Source organism: Meriones unguiculatus, chromosome 2 (genome assembly GCF_030254825.1).
Source record: "Meriones unguiculatus strain TT.TT164.6M chromosome 2, Bangor_MerUng_6.1, whole genome shotgun sequence".
Classification (NCBI taxonomy): Eukaryota; Metazoa; Chordata; class Mammalia; order Rodentia; family Muridae; genus Meriones; species Meriones unguiculatus.
In genome coordinates, this window is record NC_083350.1 from 39,182,955 (window position 1) to 39,198,233 (window position 15,279).

General features: G+C 40.7%; 1 protein-coding gene across 1 annotated transcript; it reads right to left on the bottom strand.

Annotated features, from left to right (window-relative positions):
* Positions 1–13,441: 13,441 nt before the first annotated feature.
* On the bottom strand, positions 13,442–14,559 carry LOC132652315 (small ribosomal subunit protein eS1-like). Its single transcript, XM_060377292.1, has 2 exons — positions 13,985–14,559; positions 13,442–13,720 (listed from the first exon to the last, which is right to left on the bottom strand). The coding sequence occupies exons 1-2, from the start codon at positions 14,553–14,555 to the stop codon at positions 13,497–13,499; spliced, it is 795 nt and encodes a 264-aa protein (XP_060233275.1). The 5' UTR covers positions 14,556–14,559; the 3' UTR covers positions 13,442–13,496.
* Positions 14,560–15,279: the final 720 nt, after the last annotated feature.

Sequence of the window (15,279 nt, forward strand, 5' to 3'; positions counted from 1 at the left end):
ATTTATGCTGAATATTTCTTTTATGGTACTTCTGATTCCCTTAGGATAATCAAGTATTGGTCTTACTTCTGGCTTTTGTGCCTGAAGGCTAGCCCTGGTTTTCACCACATCCTGAGATAAAACTGCTTTGCACTCTTCAGTCCAGGTTCCTTAGATGATGTGTTTGGATGAACAATTGTGAAGTCAGCTAATATTCTAAACGAATGCTGCTGTCTTATTCATCTTCAAGGAAGATGCATTGACAATGTTTCTGATAAATGCAAACTCGTAACTTTTAAATAAATGACTATTGATTTGTAAATGTCAGGTCTTATTTTTCAGGACTTCCTACGATTATCCTGCTTGGTTTCTTTGAAGAATAACTTCTTATACGTTCATGACAGACTCCAAGTCTCCCCACCCCCCACCCCCTGCCCTGCATCCAAGTCCTTGCAACACATATGCCGATCTTGACAATCTCTGTGTGCTGGAGCTGAGGATGAATTACTTGGAATCGGATTGCCTCTGACAAGATCTACAAATCTGCTGATTCACTCAGTTCTTGAAGAAAAATCGATTATGTCAGATCATCTTGCTGTATGATAGGGAGCACTGTGGGGACAAGTCAATTCGATGTTAATTCAGGGCTTTGTATTTGACACTGCTTGACACTGATCTAAATTTTACTTTCTGGCTCCAAAAAACAGCCATGATGAGCTACACTTCCATCATTTGCTATGGCGCTTCTGTTCTTACTAACACCGCCTGCATCACCGCAGCCACGATGACTATTCCTGCTTCCTCTATAATGTGTAGCTAACAAAGGGCACCTCAGACCGGGGAGGTGCTGCTGCGATTATTTTCACTTGGCAATCACAATAGCCCCTATGACATAGGAATGATTAAAAATGATTTCTTTTAAATGCTCACATCAGAGCACACTGCAGAAAAGTAACATGCCTCAAGTCACTTAGCAAGGGCACAGCAAAACAGGAATTTAGGAATGTAGGACTTGGGGCTTTAGAATTCTGTATTACCCTGTATAACCAGAGTGCATCTAAATCTAAATACCACCAGATGTGGGGTTGACGCATCAAAACAACATACACTTCTCATGTCCTAATGTGCATGTAAGCAATATGTAAATCACTGTCAGCAGTACGAAATCCATATATAAACCCCTTCTCTATCTCTCTCTGTCCCCTCTTGGTCCTTCTCTCACTCCAAAAGGATCTCCTACGTTCTAGGCTTGCATCAAACTCATGGCATAGCTGAAGCTAACTTCAAACTCTTGAACATTCTTCTCCTACCTCCCCAAAGCTTGGGTTTGAGGCATGTACCACCATAGCTGGTTTTATGATGGAATCTTTTAGTTTTCTAATTAATTAATTTCTTTTGTTAACAGTGTTGGTCTTAGTACTTCCCCTCACGCTCTGCTATTCACCTAAAAAATCCTACTGGACCTGCTCAGTCCAAATGGTTGGGTTCTTGTTTCAGGTACTGGGTGGGCAGCAGGATCTTCTGTTCCTGTTCTACTGCCTGCTGTTCATGTAACATAATATTGCTTTTGATGGCTGTTCTTTCCCTAGCCTTCATGACTCACTTCCCAGGGCTTGTATTCTTTTCCAATTATTCACTAATTCAGCAAATGGACTCAGTGAACACAGAACATGTGCAAAGCCCTTCGCTGTGCTACCATTTGGAGTGCAAAGGGAGATATTAAACATGCTTTGTGCAGCTCACCCTGTACTGGCAGAGGCAACCAGTTAACAAGGAAAGCTGAAGAGAAATAACTACCGATGTTCACAGTGTTTGAAGCAAGAAATAGGAGAAAGGAGGAAAGGCATGAGACAGGAAATGAACAGCCTGGGTGTACTGAGGATAGTCATGGGGACAACTGTACGGAGGTGTCCTTAAAACAGACCTGCAATTATGAAAGTGCTCTAAAATTACATTCTGTGGATGGTTGCACAGTACTGAACATACTAAAATACCAGTGAGTCATAAACCTTCATTGTGTGAGCATCATGCTATGTAAATTACATTTCAGAGGAGTTGCTAGAACAATGAAATGTAAAACTAGAGAGATTACGGTTTTTCCCGTGACTGCTTGTTGAGGGTTCTGTTATAAAAATTGAGGATGTCCTTAGCTTTGTGCATTGAATTTGCTTTCTCAAAGGGGTAAATCATTTATCCACCTGTATAACTAATTTCATATTTCCATTGATGTTTTTTATCCTTTTTGTTCCCTATCATTGTAAGTTTATGCCTTTAAACAAATTCTCTGTTATAGTCTTTTAAAATTTATTTCGTATGTGTGTGTACATGCATGTGTGAATGGGTGTGTGTGTACATGTGAGTGTGGTGCCCACAGAGACCAGAAGATGGCATCAGATCTCAGATCACCTGGAGTTGAAGTTAGCCACCCCTCCCCCCCATGCACTCCTAACTATTTCTTTTTCCTTTTTGAGACAGGGACTTACTAGGTTACTCTGGCTGGCCTGGAGCTGACATGTAGGTCAGGCTGGCATCAAACACACAAAAGCCTGCTTACCTTTGCCTTCTACACGCTGGGATTGAAGGCTTTTGCCACCACATCTCGCCCAGCTGCTCTTTGCTAATAGTTTTTGTGGAGATGAAGAGAGAACTGAATTAGCTTTCCTTATTCAACCTGCCATATCGATAAACAACTCAAGCTATGTTTTCTTCATATTGTATGTCATGAAAGCTTTTGGTATGCATGTTATGTAGTGACCACCTACATAGTATATATAGCAGTTTCCATCACTTCAATACATTTTCTCGCTGTGCTTATTATAGTCATTCCTGTATGTTGCTAGTGTTTATAATCCTTTATATTGGCAACTGCATTGGCTAGTACATTTGGAGAAGGCAAAAGATACCATGTGTGGGACTCCAGGCAATTTTCATTTCTTCTTCCAGAATGTTGGTGGGATTGCTGTAAGTGTTCATCATCAAACATGGTGGTGTGGTTAGAACGGCAACTCTACCAAAACCAACAATCAAACCCAGAATGACCAATTGCATGCCGAGTGGTATCAGGTGAGCCAGCCACACAGAGTCAAAGGAAGAGCACTGTGCTCAGTGTGAGATGGAGACCCAGAAGAACACAACACCTGGGGGGACATAGACGATAAGGCTGTAGAAGTAAGATGAGCTCAACCATAGAGTGAGTCTAGTCATTTTTATGATGTTTAATGTGAGGCGAATGCAGGCAACCACTGCTCACCATTTCTGGTGAACAGTTAGGCACTGACGATGCATTTGAACCTGCACAGTCATTCCATATCTGACTCTTCCCGCCGCCACCTCCCCTACTCAGGCATTGCTCTCCTCTCATAGGCGAAATTAGCGGTCACTTTGTAGGACGGTGGTGCAGGGCAGAGTTTGGGAACATTCCTACTTCCCTGGGGGCTGGTTGTAACTCTCGTTTTCTTACTGAACTGGACAAACTGCCCGTGCTGTAGGATCACTTTGTCCTCTTCTGAATAGCCATTCTCTTTATCCTGCCATCCACGGTCTATCTCCCAGGGAACACTCAGTCAGCGCATTCACTCACCTTCTGCATTTTTGGAGTGTGCAGGAGTACCTGGGTCTCATGTTCAATGCCGAACATTCTTTCCCAGGTCCTATCGGCTTAGCTATTCCATGGTGCAAATTCTTCTTCAACACTTGTCTCCCACTTTACTGTGAGCCTTTCCTGAGTCAAATAATGAAAGGCATAGAGCCTCTGCTGATAGGATTTGTTTTTTTCAGAATCTTCTGATTGTTTCTGACATTGGCATTTTACCCTTGACTGTGGAGTAGATATAAGTAAAGAAAATGGGTTGAACTTTATTTTCTGTGTCTTTTCCTGCATGTTCCACAAGGACATTTTACTCCCCCCTCCCAGAAAGTATTTGAAGTATTTCCTATTTTCCCTGCTATTTGCGTCCTTACTCTTGGCTTCTGCTAAGTCATCAGACTTACCTTTCTGTTTTTGAACCACAGGATGAGGAATGGCAGACCCCTTTTTTTCTCAACAAGAGGTGGCAGCTATATGTAAGTCTACACACACGGAAAAAAAAACTGCGGCTGCGGTGGCCTCTATGTTCTAGGCTGAGCTCAGCCTGGAGAATATTCACATCTTTGATTCAGCGATGGGTAGTTACAAAGAGAAAGGCAAAAGGCTTTCCATGGGATGCAGCATTTAACAAATGAAAGCATCATTCCTATATTACAGTGAGGAGGGGACTGAGGCTGAGCCAGGCTCACTGAATGCTGAAGCTTATCAGTGTGAGTCCTTAGCACAGAAGAAGTACCTTGGGCTTTTGCTGTGTTCAGCAGTCTGCCCATTCCTGGTTAGGTCCTATAACTCTAGAGGAAACTCAGGCCCTTTCTTTCCAGGAAGAGACAGTAATTATTTTAATTCAGTCACAGCAATTCCACTTTAGTGGTAGTTGGATTTTGTAGCTTCGTAATTTTATTGGGAGTGGGACATATCAGGCATGAGAAGTATTCAAGTATGCGGCTAAGAAGAAATAAAAGCAACATGGAGAACGGAGGTTCTGGGCCTCTGCTTTCTACTTCAGCTTTGTTAGCACTTTCCCCCCTCTCAGTAACACTAAGGAGGAGATGTTAAAGAGATAGAAACCAGAGATGGAATGCTAAGTAATGGCTCATGATTACAAAGCTAATATGATCTGACTACTTCATGAGCTATGCCTTCTCAGTCCCTAGCCATACCCAGCATTATTTAATAATTTAAGATGGCAAGAGAGCATAAAGCGCATTTTCGTAAGGAGGGTCTGTCTGAATTGCTGCCCTGAAGAGAAGTCCTGTAACCTCCCGTAAGGAGCATTGACTAGCTCAATACTAGTTCAATTCCCAGTGCTCATTCTTTAAGCATCCTACCTTAGGCCAGGAACCGGGGGCCTGCAGGGCTCTGCTGCTTCGTGAACTGCACAGTTTTGTTAAGATGACTAAAAAGATGGTAGAGCAAGAGAATCTAGGTTTTAATTTTGTTTGGTTTGATGTTATAGTCTCTCTTCTTCACTGGTGTTCTCTCTTTTAAATTCATGTCCCATGAATAGCTTTCTTTCTTCTTCTTTTTTTTTAAACTCTTTATTAATTACACTTTATTCACTTTGTATCGCCCCTGTGGTTCCCTTCCTCCTCCCGTCCCAATCCCTCCCTTCCTCCACCCTCTGCCCGCATGCCCCTCCCCAAGTCCACTGATAAGGGAGGTCTTCTTTTCCTTCCTTCTGACCCTAGCCAATTGGGTCTCATCAGGAGTGGCTGCATTGGCTTTCTTTCTTCTTAGCTCAGTCTGAAGAAGCCATAAGCACATGCTTGTGCCATGGAAACCTGCCTTTGAGATGTGGAGACTGGATACATCCTTTAGGAAATCATCGGATCCCCTCATATAAGAATTGAACAGAGGGTATCATCGCTATTTTCACCCTCAGTGTTCTCTTCTTTCCTCTTGATAGCGTATCCTAAGGGTTAGATGATCCTACGGGAGCTATCCCCTGCCACATGCTGTCTTTTTCTCTCTTTACAAAGTACTAGTCTGGTTAGCCTGGGGTCAGCGAGGAATGTTGAAACTACTTTTCCTAATGGTTAAATTTGCTTTGATAGCCAAGCAGGAACATTTCATGAAAGCTTTATCAGAGAAATTAAACAACAATAAAATTATTTTTAACTAAACGTTCTTTGCCATTGTTGTATTTGATAAGTCGATTTGTAAGTTAAAACATGTAAAACTGCCATTCAGAGAAGTCTTAAGATGGTGAAATTCAGGCAATGCCTCATGGTTCAGCATCTTCAGCTTATTCAACACCTTTAGCATCCTGCACAGCTGTGGGTATTGAATGTCGGTGTGGTTTCATGGCAATTTCATTTTTCATTTTTCCATCAACTGTCCGACAGGCACAAATCTGAATATAAATTCTATTCTTTAAAGTTTCTGGGAACTTAGTCAACGGAATCAAATGTTCCTTTGCAAATGAGTTATGTTGTGTTTTCATTCTTGATTCCATTTTATAGCATATCTTCTTAGCATGTGGTTTAAATGACTTTGAGGAGCAACTGGCTGAGGAACTAAAATGAAAAGAAAATCCTTTTCAATGGTGTGGAGAAGTATAATCAAGCTTTGCATTGAAAAGTAGCCTTAGCTGATATAGAGTAAGTGTGTGTGTGTGTGTGTGTGTGTGTGTGTGTTGCTGGGGATCAAATCTAGGTTTTTCTGCAGGCTAGAAAAGGACTCTGCTGAGGTGTATCCCCAGCCTCTAATATGGTAGATATCTGATTTGTGTCACACCTCTTATTTCATTTGAACTATACTCATAAGCTCTCTAGAAGTAGATTATATGATCTACTGGAGGGAAAATTAGTCTAACTTTAAAGTAAAAATAATTTCAAACTAGACTTCAGTCCTGGTGTAAACATCCTTCCTTTATTGTAAGAGTCTGTAATTTTTAAAACTTTGGGTTTTTTTTTGGGGGGGGGGATGAATTCATTTAATTGCGTACTAGTTTTTATAAAGAGACATCAAATGTAAGACACTTGAAATCAATGCAACTCATTTTATTTTTCCTTCTTTACAAGTGCCCAGGCCTTAGAATATTACTATCTTCAGTGATAAACAAACAAACAAAACAGGTCTTACAATCATCTGGATATTGATTTCTTTAGCAGAAAAAGGTAACACGTTTCCTAGGTTACTGAAATGAGGTGATAACAAGGAATGTCTGCCCTCACAAGTTACAGGCCCTTGGACACAGCCTGGGGCTCCCTCGCCACATATTGATCAGCACAGAAGTGATTTCACCTCTACCCCAGTTTGGTTCCCTAAGGACTCAGTAGTAGTGTGTCAGTATTGGAATAACCACTCTCTGCTGTATCTTTAACCACTTCATGCAGAAGCATAAGAGGTTTTTGGATTGTGTGTGTGTATGTGTGTGTGTGTGTGTATTGCACAGATACATTCATATGGCCACATATTACATGAAGGGTCCAGAGGAGAACATCCAATGTCTCACTCTCGCTCTGCTTTTTATTCCTTTGATTCCGGGTTTCTTATTGACCCTGACACTTGGTGTTTTGGCTGGGCTGGCTTTTGGGGAACTGCCTGTCTCTGACATGTAGCTTTGGGGTTACAGACACATGTAGCCATGCCTAGCTTTTTTATTTGGGTGTTCAGAATTTGAATTCAAGTCTTTGGGTCCTCATGCCTGCAAGGTTGACTCTTATCCATTGAGTCACCTCTATAGCCTGTTTGCATTTTTTTTTTAAGTGTAGAGACAATTTAGGATTCATTTTCCCTTAAAGTCCCCTCTTTCTTTTGCTTTAAAAATCACATTCAGATGGCAAGAGTATTCCTCAGTTTATTGATCTATCTATCTATCTATCTATCTATCTATCTATCTATCTATCTATCATTTTCTTCCTGTTCTTCTTTTTTTCTTTCTCTACTTTCCATCACTGATTCTTATTTCTTTTTTTCTTTTCTTTCTTTTTTTTCGTGGTTAAAAAATGTTAGTGGACTCTATCGCTTTTGGGGTATGGGGTGCAGGAGCTCTTGGTGGGGCGGATCACTTCAGGCTTCTGGTTTCTCAGTGCGGCACTGGCTTGTGGGTTGCTGCCATGCAAAGGTCAGGGCGATATTTGTTCTTGCAGATCATGTGCCTGATGCTATTGAGGGTGGTCAGTGTATTTCTGTTGATGGTGGTCCTCACATGAGAAGTGGCTGGTTTTTGCCGACCAGATCTGGATTTCATGACTGCCATGACCCTTTTGCCACTGGCCGCGGCCCCACAGTCTTGTTGTGAATCAGCCCTAAGCAGTTGTGGGCCTTCGGGTTATTCAGTTCACTGCTGTATATCTGCTTATTCCTCTTATTAGGAACTGGAGCAGTTCCGAACCACTCCGCGGCTGATGCACAGACGTGGCAGCAGCTCCTCTCTCTGTGTCGGCCAGAGACAGAAAGAATTCCCCCTCCGATCTGTTGTTCCTCTTCAGTTTCCTTGACATTACTTAGTAACCCAGTTTAGTTATAATACATTTATAATAAACTGATGAAGTAAACGATGATTGGATTCCGCACTACTTCATTGGCTTTAATTATCGTAGCTGTTGCTGAGATGTTGAGTATAGAGCAAAATTACTGCAATACTACTAATTAAGCATAAAACAATTAATTAAAAATAGTTGTTTTAATGATAATTTTAAATCTCTTAATTTACTTGTTTTTGCTTTATCTTAATTTTAGAATTTACTATAACTTTTAGTTCAATTTTGAGATTTTAATTTATTGAGTAATTTAATTTCCATGTAACAATTTAGGGAAAATATCCACATGGAAAGATCAGTCAAGAGTCTCAGCAAAGAAGCGTGAAAGAAATCAAGAGAAACTTCTATGTTCTTTGTCATTTTAATACCTCTTCTGGTTATTCCCATCAGTCCTGCGGGGCTCTCTATTACGTGATCAAATGCTTTTCTCAGATCAAGCATCCAGTGTGCACAGCGTGAACATGATATCTTTAATCAACACCTGTGCAAACTACACACCAGCTCTGTAACAGGGGCAGATATTGAAACCTCAATCCTATCTCAGTACCAGGAGCAATGAAACTACTCTAAAGGTACAACCTTGACCCCGGGCTTTAAGAAAGAAGCTAGCTAAAGAGGTAGGGAACAGGTGGTCAGGGAGGACCACAGACCCCTTGAGAAAAGATAGCTGTTGATAGTTAAGACCATTGGAGCAGGGCACAATGACTTTCCCCTCTACTCTTACTACTTGGAAACTGAGAAAGAGAAGTTTCCCAAGTAAATTATTCAGATCATTATTAAATAAGATAAAACTTTTAAAGCGTGTTAGGCCAGTTCTTTTTCCTACTCTGCCTACATGACCCATACTGTACCAGCATCTGTTCAGGTCTCTGGGAGTATAGACATCAGAAGCATCATATGTCCAGCTGATATCACCCATCATTCTCAAGATGCAGGGTACAAAAGTTCTTCCTTTTCTCTATGACTCAGCTTAGCTGTTATTCTAAGCAAAAGTTGTTCTTTGTTTAGGATTTCCTTCCGTCTTTTCTGTGGGTTGAATATAATTATTAGCAGTCTATTCTAAATGCTGTAGTTTGGGGTGGGCGGTGACAGGCGAGGCTACACAGCAGTGCTGACATCTGTAGGCATATCCACTTGGTGGGTCAGGTTCTTGGTTATTGGCACAAATAAGTTAGTTAGCTGAAAGGCTTGGGTTTTTTTTTGTGAAGGAGGAGGTTCTTATTTAATACAAAGTATTTATTTAGATGATCAACTTAATAATGGATGTTTATAGCCTTAGAAGTAATAGCATATATTCTAATATTTAAGAAATATTCTTCATTCTTTGTAACTTTTATACTCTGCCCTTTTAGTTGACTATCAAAGGCCAACACAGTGGGGCTTACTTACAGCTTTAGAAGTTTGGAGTTCATTGCCATCATGGCAGCAGGCAGGCGGCAGGGTGGAACTGTGCTGGAGCAGTAGCTGAGAGTTCACATCTTGAGACAAACACTCCGGAGGCTGAGAGAGAAGGGCTGAGAGATGGAGCTGGGACTGGCCTGGGTTTGCGAAACCTCAAGGCCTACCTACAGTGACACCCCTCCTCCGACAAGTCCACACTATCTAATCCAAATAGCTCTAACTACCGGGGACCAAGCGTTCAAGCCTAAGAGCCTAAGGGGGCCATTCCTCCCAGGACTCACTGCAGTCTGTTAGCCGAGTGTTCCCTATCACAGAGCTACCAGCTTGCTCCTTCAGTTCTGCTCCGATGGATTAGAGGTTAGAGAGCCCGCTTCTTTGCTTTGCAGACTTGCTTTAACATCAAAGCAAACCAAATCTTCAGCTTTCCCCCTCTAATTAACCACGCCATCCAGTGGGTCATCCAGCCTGGAAGGAGTGAGCCACGGGCACCCATGAAGTGCTGGAAGAGGAATTGGTAGGCAGAGCCTCTCCAAGAGTTCCGTGCAGAATGCAGGAGAGATAGGTGGCTCCCTTCGCAGATACATCTTTTTAATCAGCGGTGACCTCAATATGTCATCCCATATTTTTGAAAGCATTCTGAAGTACAACAGCTACTCTTTAAATTTGAATTTGTACATTCTCCTTTTCTGCAGCCTCCAATTTTCCTATCAGTCATGGTTCCTAATATCCTGCTATCTCCAGCCACACTGCCAGCTCTGTCAGTTACTGAAACATTGTCATGAAGGAACAGTTTATTTTTATTTATTTATTTGTTTTTGAGCGATGAAAAGCAGTTTGCAGAGGCAGACTACTGGCGACTTGCTGGAGTGTTTGCCAGTTCAGAACACTTCAGCTTAGGTTTTGAATTACTATTCATTCTTTTATGTTGCCTGGTAAAGTGCTTCTCAAGTAATGGATTCCGAGAAAAAATCATTCTTTGCTTGAAATAATTGTCAATTTCTTCATTTGTGTAGAAGATAGCTAGTTATAGACTTGAGGAGGTTGAGTGGCAATGATGTTTCACTGTGACATTTTCACCACTAACACTTGTGCTGTGTGTAATTTTTCTGTAGGAACCTTTTATTGAATTTTGTCATCTCATTTGAAGTGATTTATATCTTGTTTCTAAGCCATTTTTTCTTTATTCCCTATTAAAACAACATCACCACTACCACCACCACCCTGAGAATAGAGGCAAGGTGTAATCCATCTCGCTTTATTCAGTGGTCTGTTTCTTAAGCATCAAGCATCATGAGCAGGAAAGAGCAGCTCGACTTCTTGTGCTCAGATGTGTAGGGAAGAAAGAGTTACGCAACACTGGACTTTACCTTCCTGTTTTTGCTTTGTGGAACGAGATTTTCTTCAGACTCTTCCCTCATTTTCTACTCAATTTGTAAATGAATTACCTGACTTGTAAACCTCCTCCTCCTCTCACTTTCCAAATGTCAGATAGTAGTTTTAGAAGTTAAGTTGCTTCCCAACTCCATCACTGACAATCCTAGATTTTTATTCCACTTTGGGGACCCCATGCTAGGAAAGTTAGTGTCTGAGTGTCAATCTCAGGGTCTCTAACTGGAAAGTCAGTGACTTTCAAGTTCTTCTTCTCTCATTCTTTACTTACTACATATCTTATAAGTCGTCTAACATCATCCACCACTGTGACTTTCCTGAGAGATAAGGCAAGCTATAGCTAGGGCATCCTATTCCATAACAATGATTGTTATTCTTGCTTCCAGGCATGGTAGACATGGTTCTACCTGACCTCCGTTAGATGACTTCCTTTGAAAAGTATATCTTTCTCATTTCTTGACTCAAAAGGCAATTAATTTCCATGCTGTTTGACAATAGGCTTTTTTATTTTTTTTTCAAATAGGTTGTACTGGATGCAAAAATAGTAGGATTTCTGCGAGATCAGAATGAAAAACATGTACTTCTGTTTTTTAAAGAGTAAAACAATTTCAAAACAAGCTGCCAGAATGAAACACAGCTCAAGCCTCTCACATGTTCTCAAGCTCAGGGTTGCCAGTTTCTGTTCGGACTGTAGAGCAATCATCGCAGTGGTTATGAAGAAGCTATTGTTGCTTCTATGTGTATAAACATTCTTATTAGGGGTTCAGTGCAGCCCCACTGTTTTGTGTTGTGTACGCCCCAATTACACACCGAATGAAATAAATGTCTTGCAGTATTTACTATTTGTCCTTTTATTAGTTGTTTAATTTAACATGTACAGAATCTCCTGTCACAGCTCCTGGGTTGGGAGAATATCTTTCATTCTATAGCTGGTGATGGAAATTAGTGGTATAAAGATGGGCTAAGGAATCAAGTAAATGACTAGTTATTGCCTAAAATAAATCTATTTTTATGTTCCCATCATGGATATATTGGGTTACTTCATCTATTGTGGCCATTCATGAATTTATATGTCCAGTAACATCAAGCAATGTAAGGAAGTGGTAAACAGAGTTACCATTTCATATTTTCATTTCAAGTACTGCACATATCTTTTCCTAACGCAGCATCTACCATGAAATAAACTCTGGTGTGGACAGCGATGAGTCTATTGGAAATAATAAACATGAGCATGATGACCATACCATTTTTGTCATTGTTTTGACTAGTTGCTGTCTGTTATTCACTTAGGCTTGAAAATGAATACATATGTGTTTTCATACTCTAGTGACTGACTACTTAGTATTGTAGGATTATGTATAACCCCGGAAGAGTCTAATCTGGTTCTTGAAGAAACATTTGAATAAAGTCCCCAAGCAAGACAGCAATAATAAAAGAGAATTCTATAAATAAAAGGTATTTTTTTAGTAACAATTATGTTGACAATAGGTACTTGTAAGGTTCTTAGAATGTATTGTCTATATAATATGATAAATTCCTGAACTAAATTCTCATTCCGTAGTGTGGCCTTTCATACACATTTTGCCTTCAGAATTAATTTGCCTATAACATAATCCTATTTGAAGTCTTTGATACATCCGTTTTCACACACAAGACCTGTTCTCCTAGGTGTGGTAGGCAATGTCCTCTTTCCAGTCAACAGCATCATTGGTTTGACATGACTGGCTTGTTTGCTCTGCCCGTCTCTGCTGAATACCAATGTTCTTCATACTCTCTAATGCTTTCCTGCACTCCTTCTTCCTTCTTGAATTCTGCCACCACTTCAAGGTCACTTTTGTGTTTCTTGGCTCAGCCATGAGTATCAACACTTTCTGGAAGATGTCTCTAAAATCCTAGGAGCTCCTGCACCCTTCCAAATCCTGTGCCCTGGTGTCAGCATGGTACTCACTTACTGGACTGTCTCATCACTGTCCTGGCCATGAGCTTGGTGTATATTACAGTTGGTGACCTAAAGAGAAAAAAAATTGTTTTTTTTTCCCCAGATGATCACTGGATTATCTTTTTTATTCCTGTTCTAGAGGCATTCTTCTCAGAGGCCATCTTTCACCTCAATCCACCTTTTCACTGCCTGCTATAAATGTGGGACTATCAGCCTCCCTAGAGTCAGTCAGCCACTGCAATAGACTGGTTTCCTGTGGATTGTGCATAGTTCTAAAATATACAGATGGCAAAGAAAGCTAAGTTTGGAGGAAATATTTATTCTCTTTGTAATGAATGCATGCATGTGTTAAAGGTCTGTGAAATGTTATATTGACTAGATTACAGTGGTTCTCAATCTTCCTAATGCTGTGACCCTTTAATACAGCTCCTCATTTCAAAGTGATTACTAACCATAAAATTATTTTGTTGCTACTTCATAACTGTAATTTTGCTATTGTTATGAATCATAATGTACATTTCTGAAATGCAGGCTATCCAATACGTGATCCCTGTGAGAGCTGTGACCCACAGGTTGAGAACCACTGAACCAGAGCATTTTCTATCCAACTAGAAAGTTTTCTGATTTGACTATCTCAAGATTGCATTGTCACTTCTCTCATTTTTTTTTCATCACAAATAGGACCTTTTATTTGTCACTATTAAAAATCTGGCTTTTAAACAGATTCTTGGACTGGTGGTTCATATCCATCAGCTCGTTCAACTTTAGCACCCGTCTCGTCACCAGTCGCTTTCCCAGAACTGCCACCTTCTCCATGGAGCTCCATCAGTTTTCCCAATTCAAACTTGGGCTTCTTCAGCATTTTTACTTTCCTCACGAAGACATCATGAAGAGGATAAATGGACTGGCAAGCCTTTTCTATGTCTTTCCCGATGCTGTCTGGAATTAACTTTTTTTTTTTTTTCAATGCAGCTTATTCAGTAACCTTGAACAATCATCTGACCCTGAGGAAAGCCAGCCCACAGCTTAAATAGCCTCTGGGTAGCCAACCCCAGCGTGCCACGTGGGCAATGCAGATAGGTCCACATACATGGAAGCAAGCCAGATCCTCAGCCTTAGCCAAATATGGAATTGTTTGTGACAGAGAGCGCTCACCATCGGGAAGGTGGAAGGCGGAAACCAGCTCCATCTTTAAGGTACAGCATGGAATTAACTTATTAACCACTTCCTTCAGATCATTTGTCTGCACTTCTCGGGTCATGATTTCCATCATTTTCTTCCGGATCTGGCGGACCTGCTGGTGCTGCGCATAGGATGTCTTGTGTATTTGGTTGTTGCGTTTTTTAGTGAAACCAACACAAAAAAGACGGAGCAAGTAACCATCAGTCGTCTTGACATCGACATGCGCTTCAATCATGGTCTGCCACTTTTTGACCATGGAACACATCTTGTCCCGGGTAAGATCCATGCCGTGGAAGTTGGTCAGACAGTTTTTGCCCTGAACATCCTCAGTAATTAGCTTGAATTTTCTAAATGCGACTTCATCATTCTGGAGATCGGCAAGGCTCACTTCAAACACACGACCCTTGAGGCCATCAGAGGCGATTTTGGTTCCTTGAGTCCTCGTGACTAGTGTTTTCCCAATGTTCCTAATATTGAACATAGCCGGGGCTTTCACATCGAACCAGTCTTTCTTAGAAAATGGATCAACCACTTTCTTCTTGGCTCCCTTCTTGCCGCCTTTCGTCAGGCGCTTGTTCTTGCCGACTGCCATGGTGCTGCTCCCACTTCTCCCATTTTTAATGTCCACTCAGTCATGTAGTTTCACTCATTTACCATTACCACTTACTGTGTGACAAGACAGCACTAGGCACCATGACTGCATCATGTTTCTTGTTTCCAAAGAAGAGCTCAGGGCTATTAAGAGAGAAGGCTGTTTTTTTTTTGGTTTTTGTTTTGTTTTTCTCTTCAGAGGATGGGAAGCTAATTAAAATACTTCTGGTCATATTTGAGAGGTATTTTCTATTTTCTTCCACAGAAGAATTATTTTGGAAGTATTTTTTAAATAAATGAAATTAAAACCTACATTTTCTTAATTAAAAAATTAAGGTAAATCCATGACCAAATACACAATATAATCTATTCTGTTTCATGGCATGAGGGTAAAAGCTTGTCCCACAGATCAATGCAGAAATTCTCTGACACAGAGGAACTGCTGCAAAACAGGAACATTTAAACTCCTTTCTCGCTTGGTTGTTTGTTAATAGCTTCATATTTCACACGGTACCAGAGGATATTGCAGTAGTGACATTCAATGAGTCTGAGAAACAATAGAAATAATTAATAATCTATGCATGGAAATAATGATAAAACACCAAGAAAGCATAATCTGATTATGGTGGTAACAGAAATTAAAAATGACGTGGCATGAAAACAGTGACAAATGCAGGCACAAATAATTGGCCATTGTATTTCTTATTTTTGTTTTCCGATGTGTA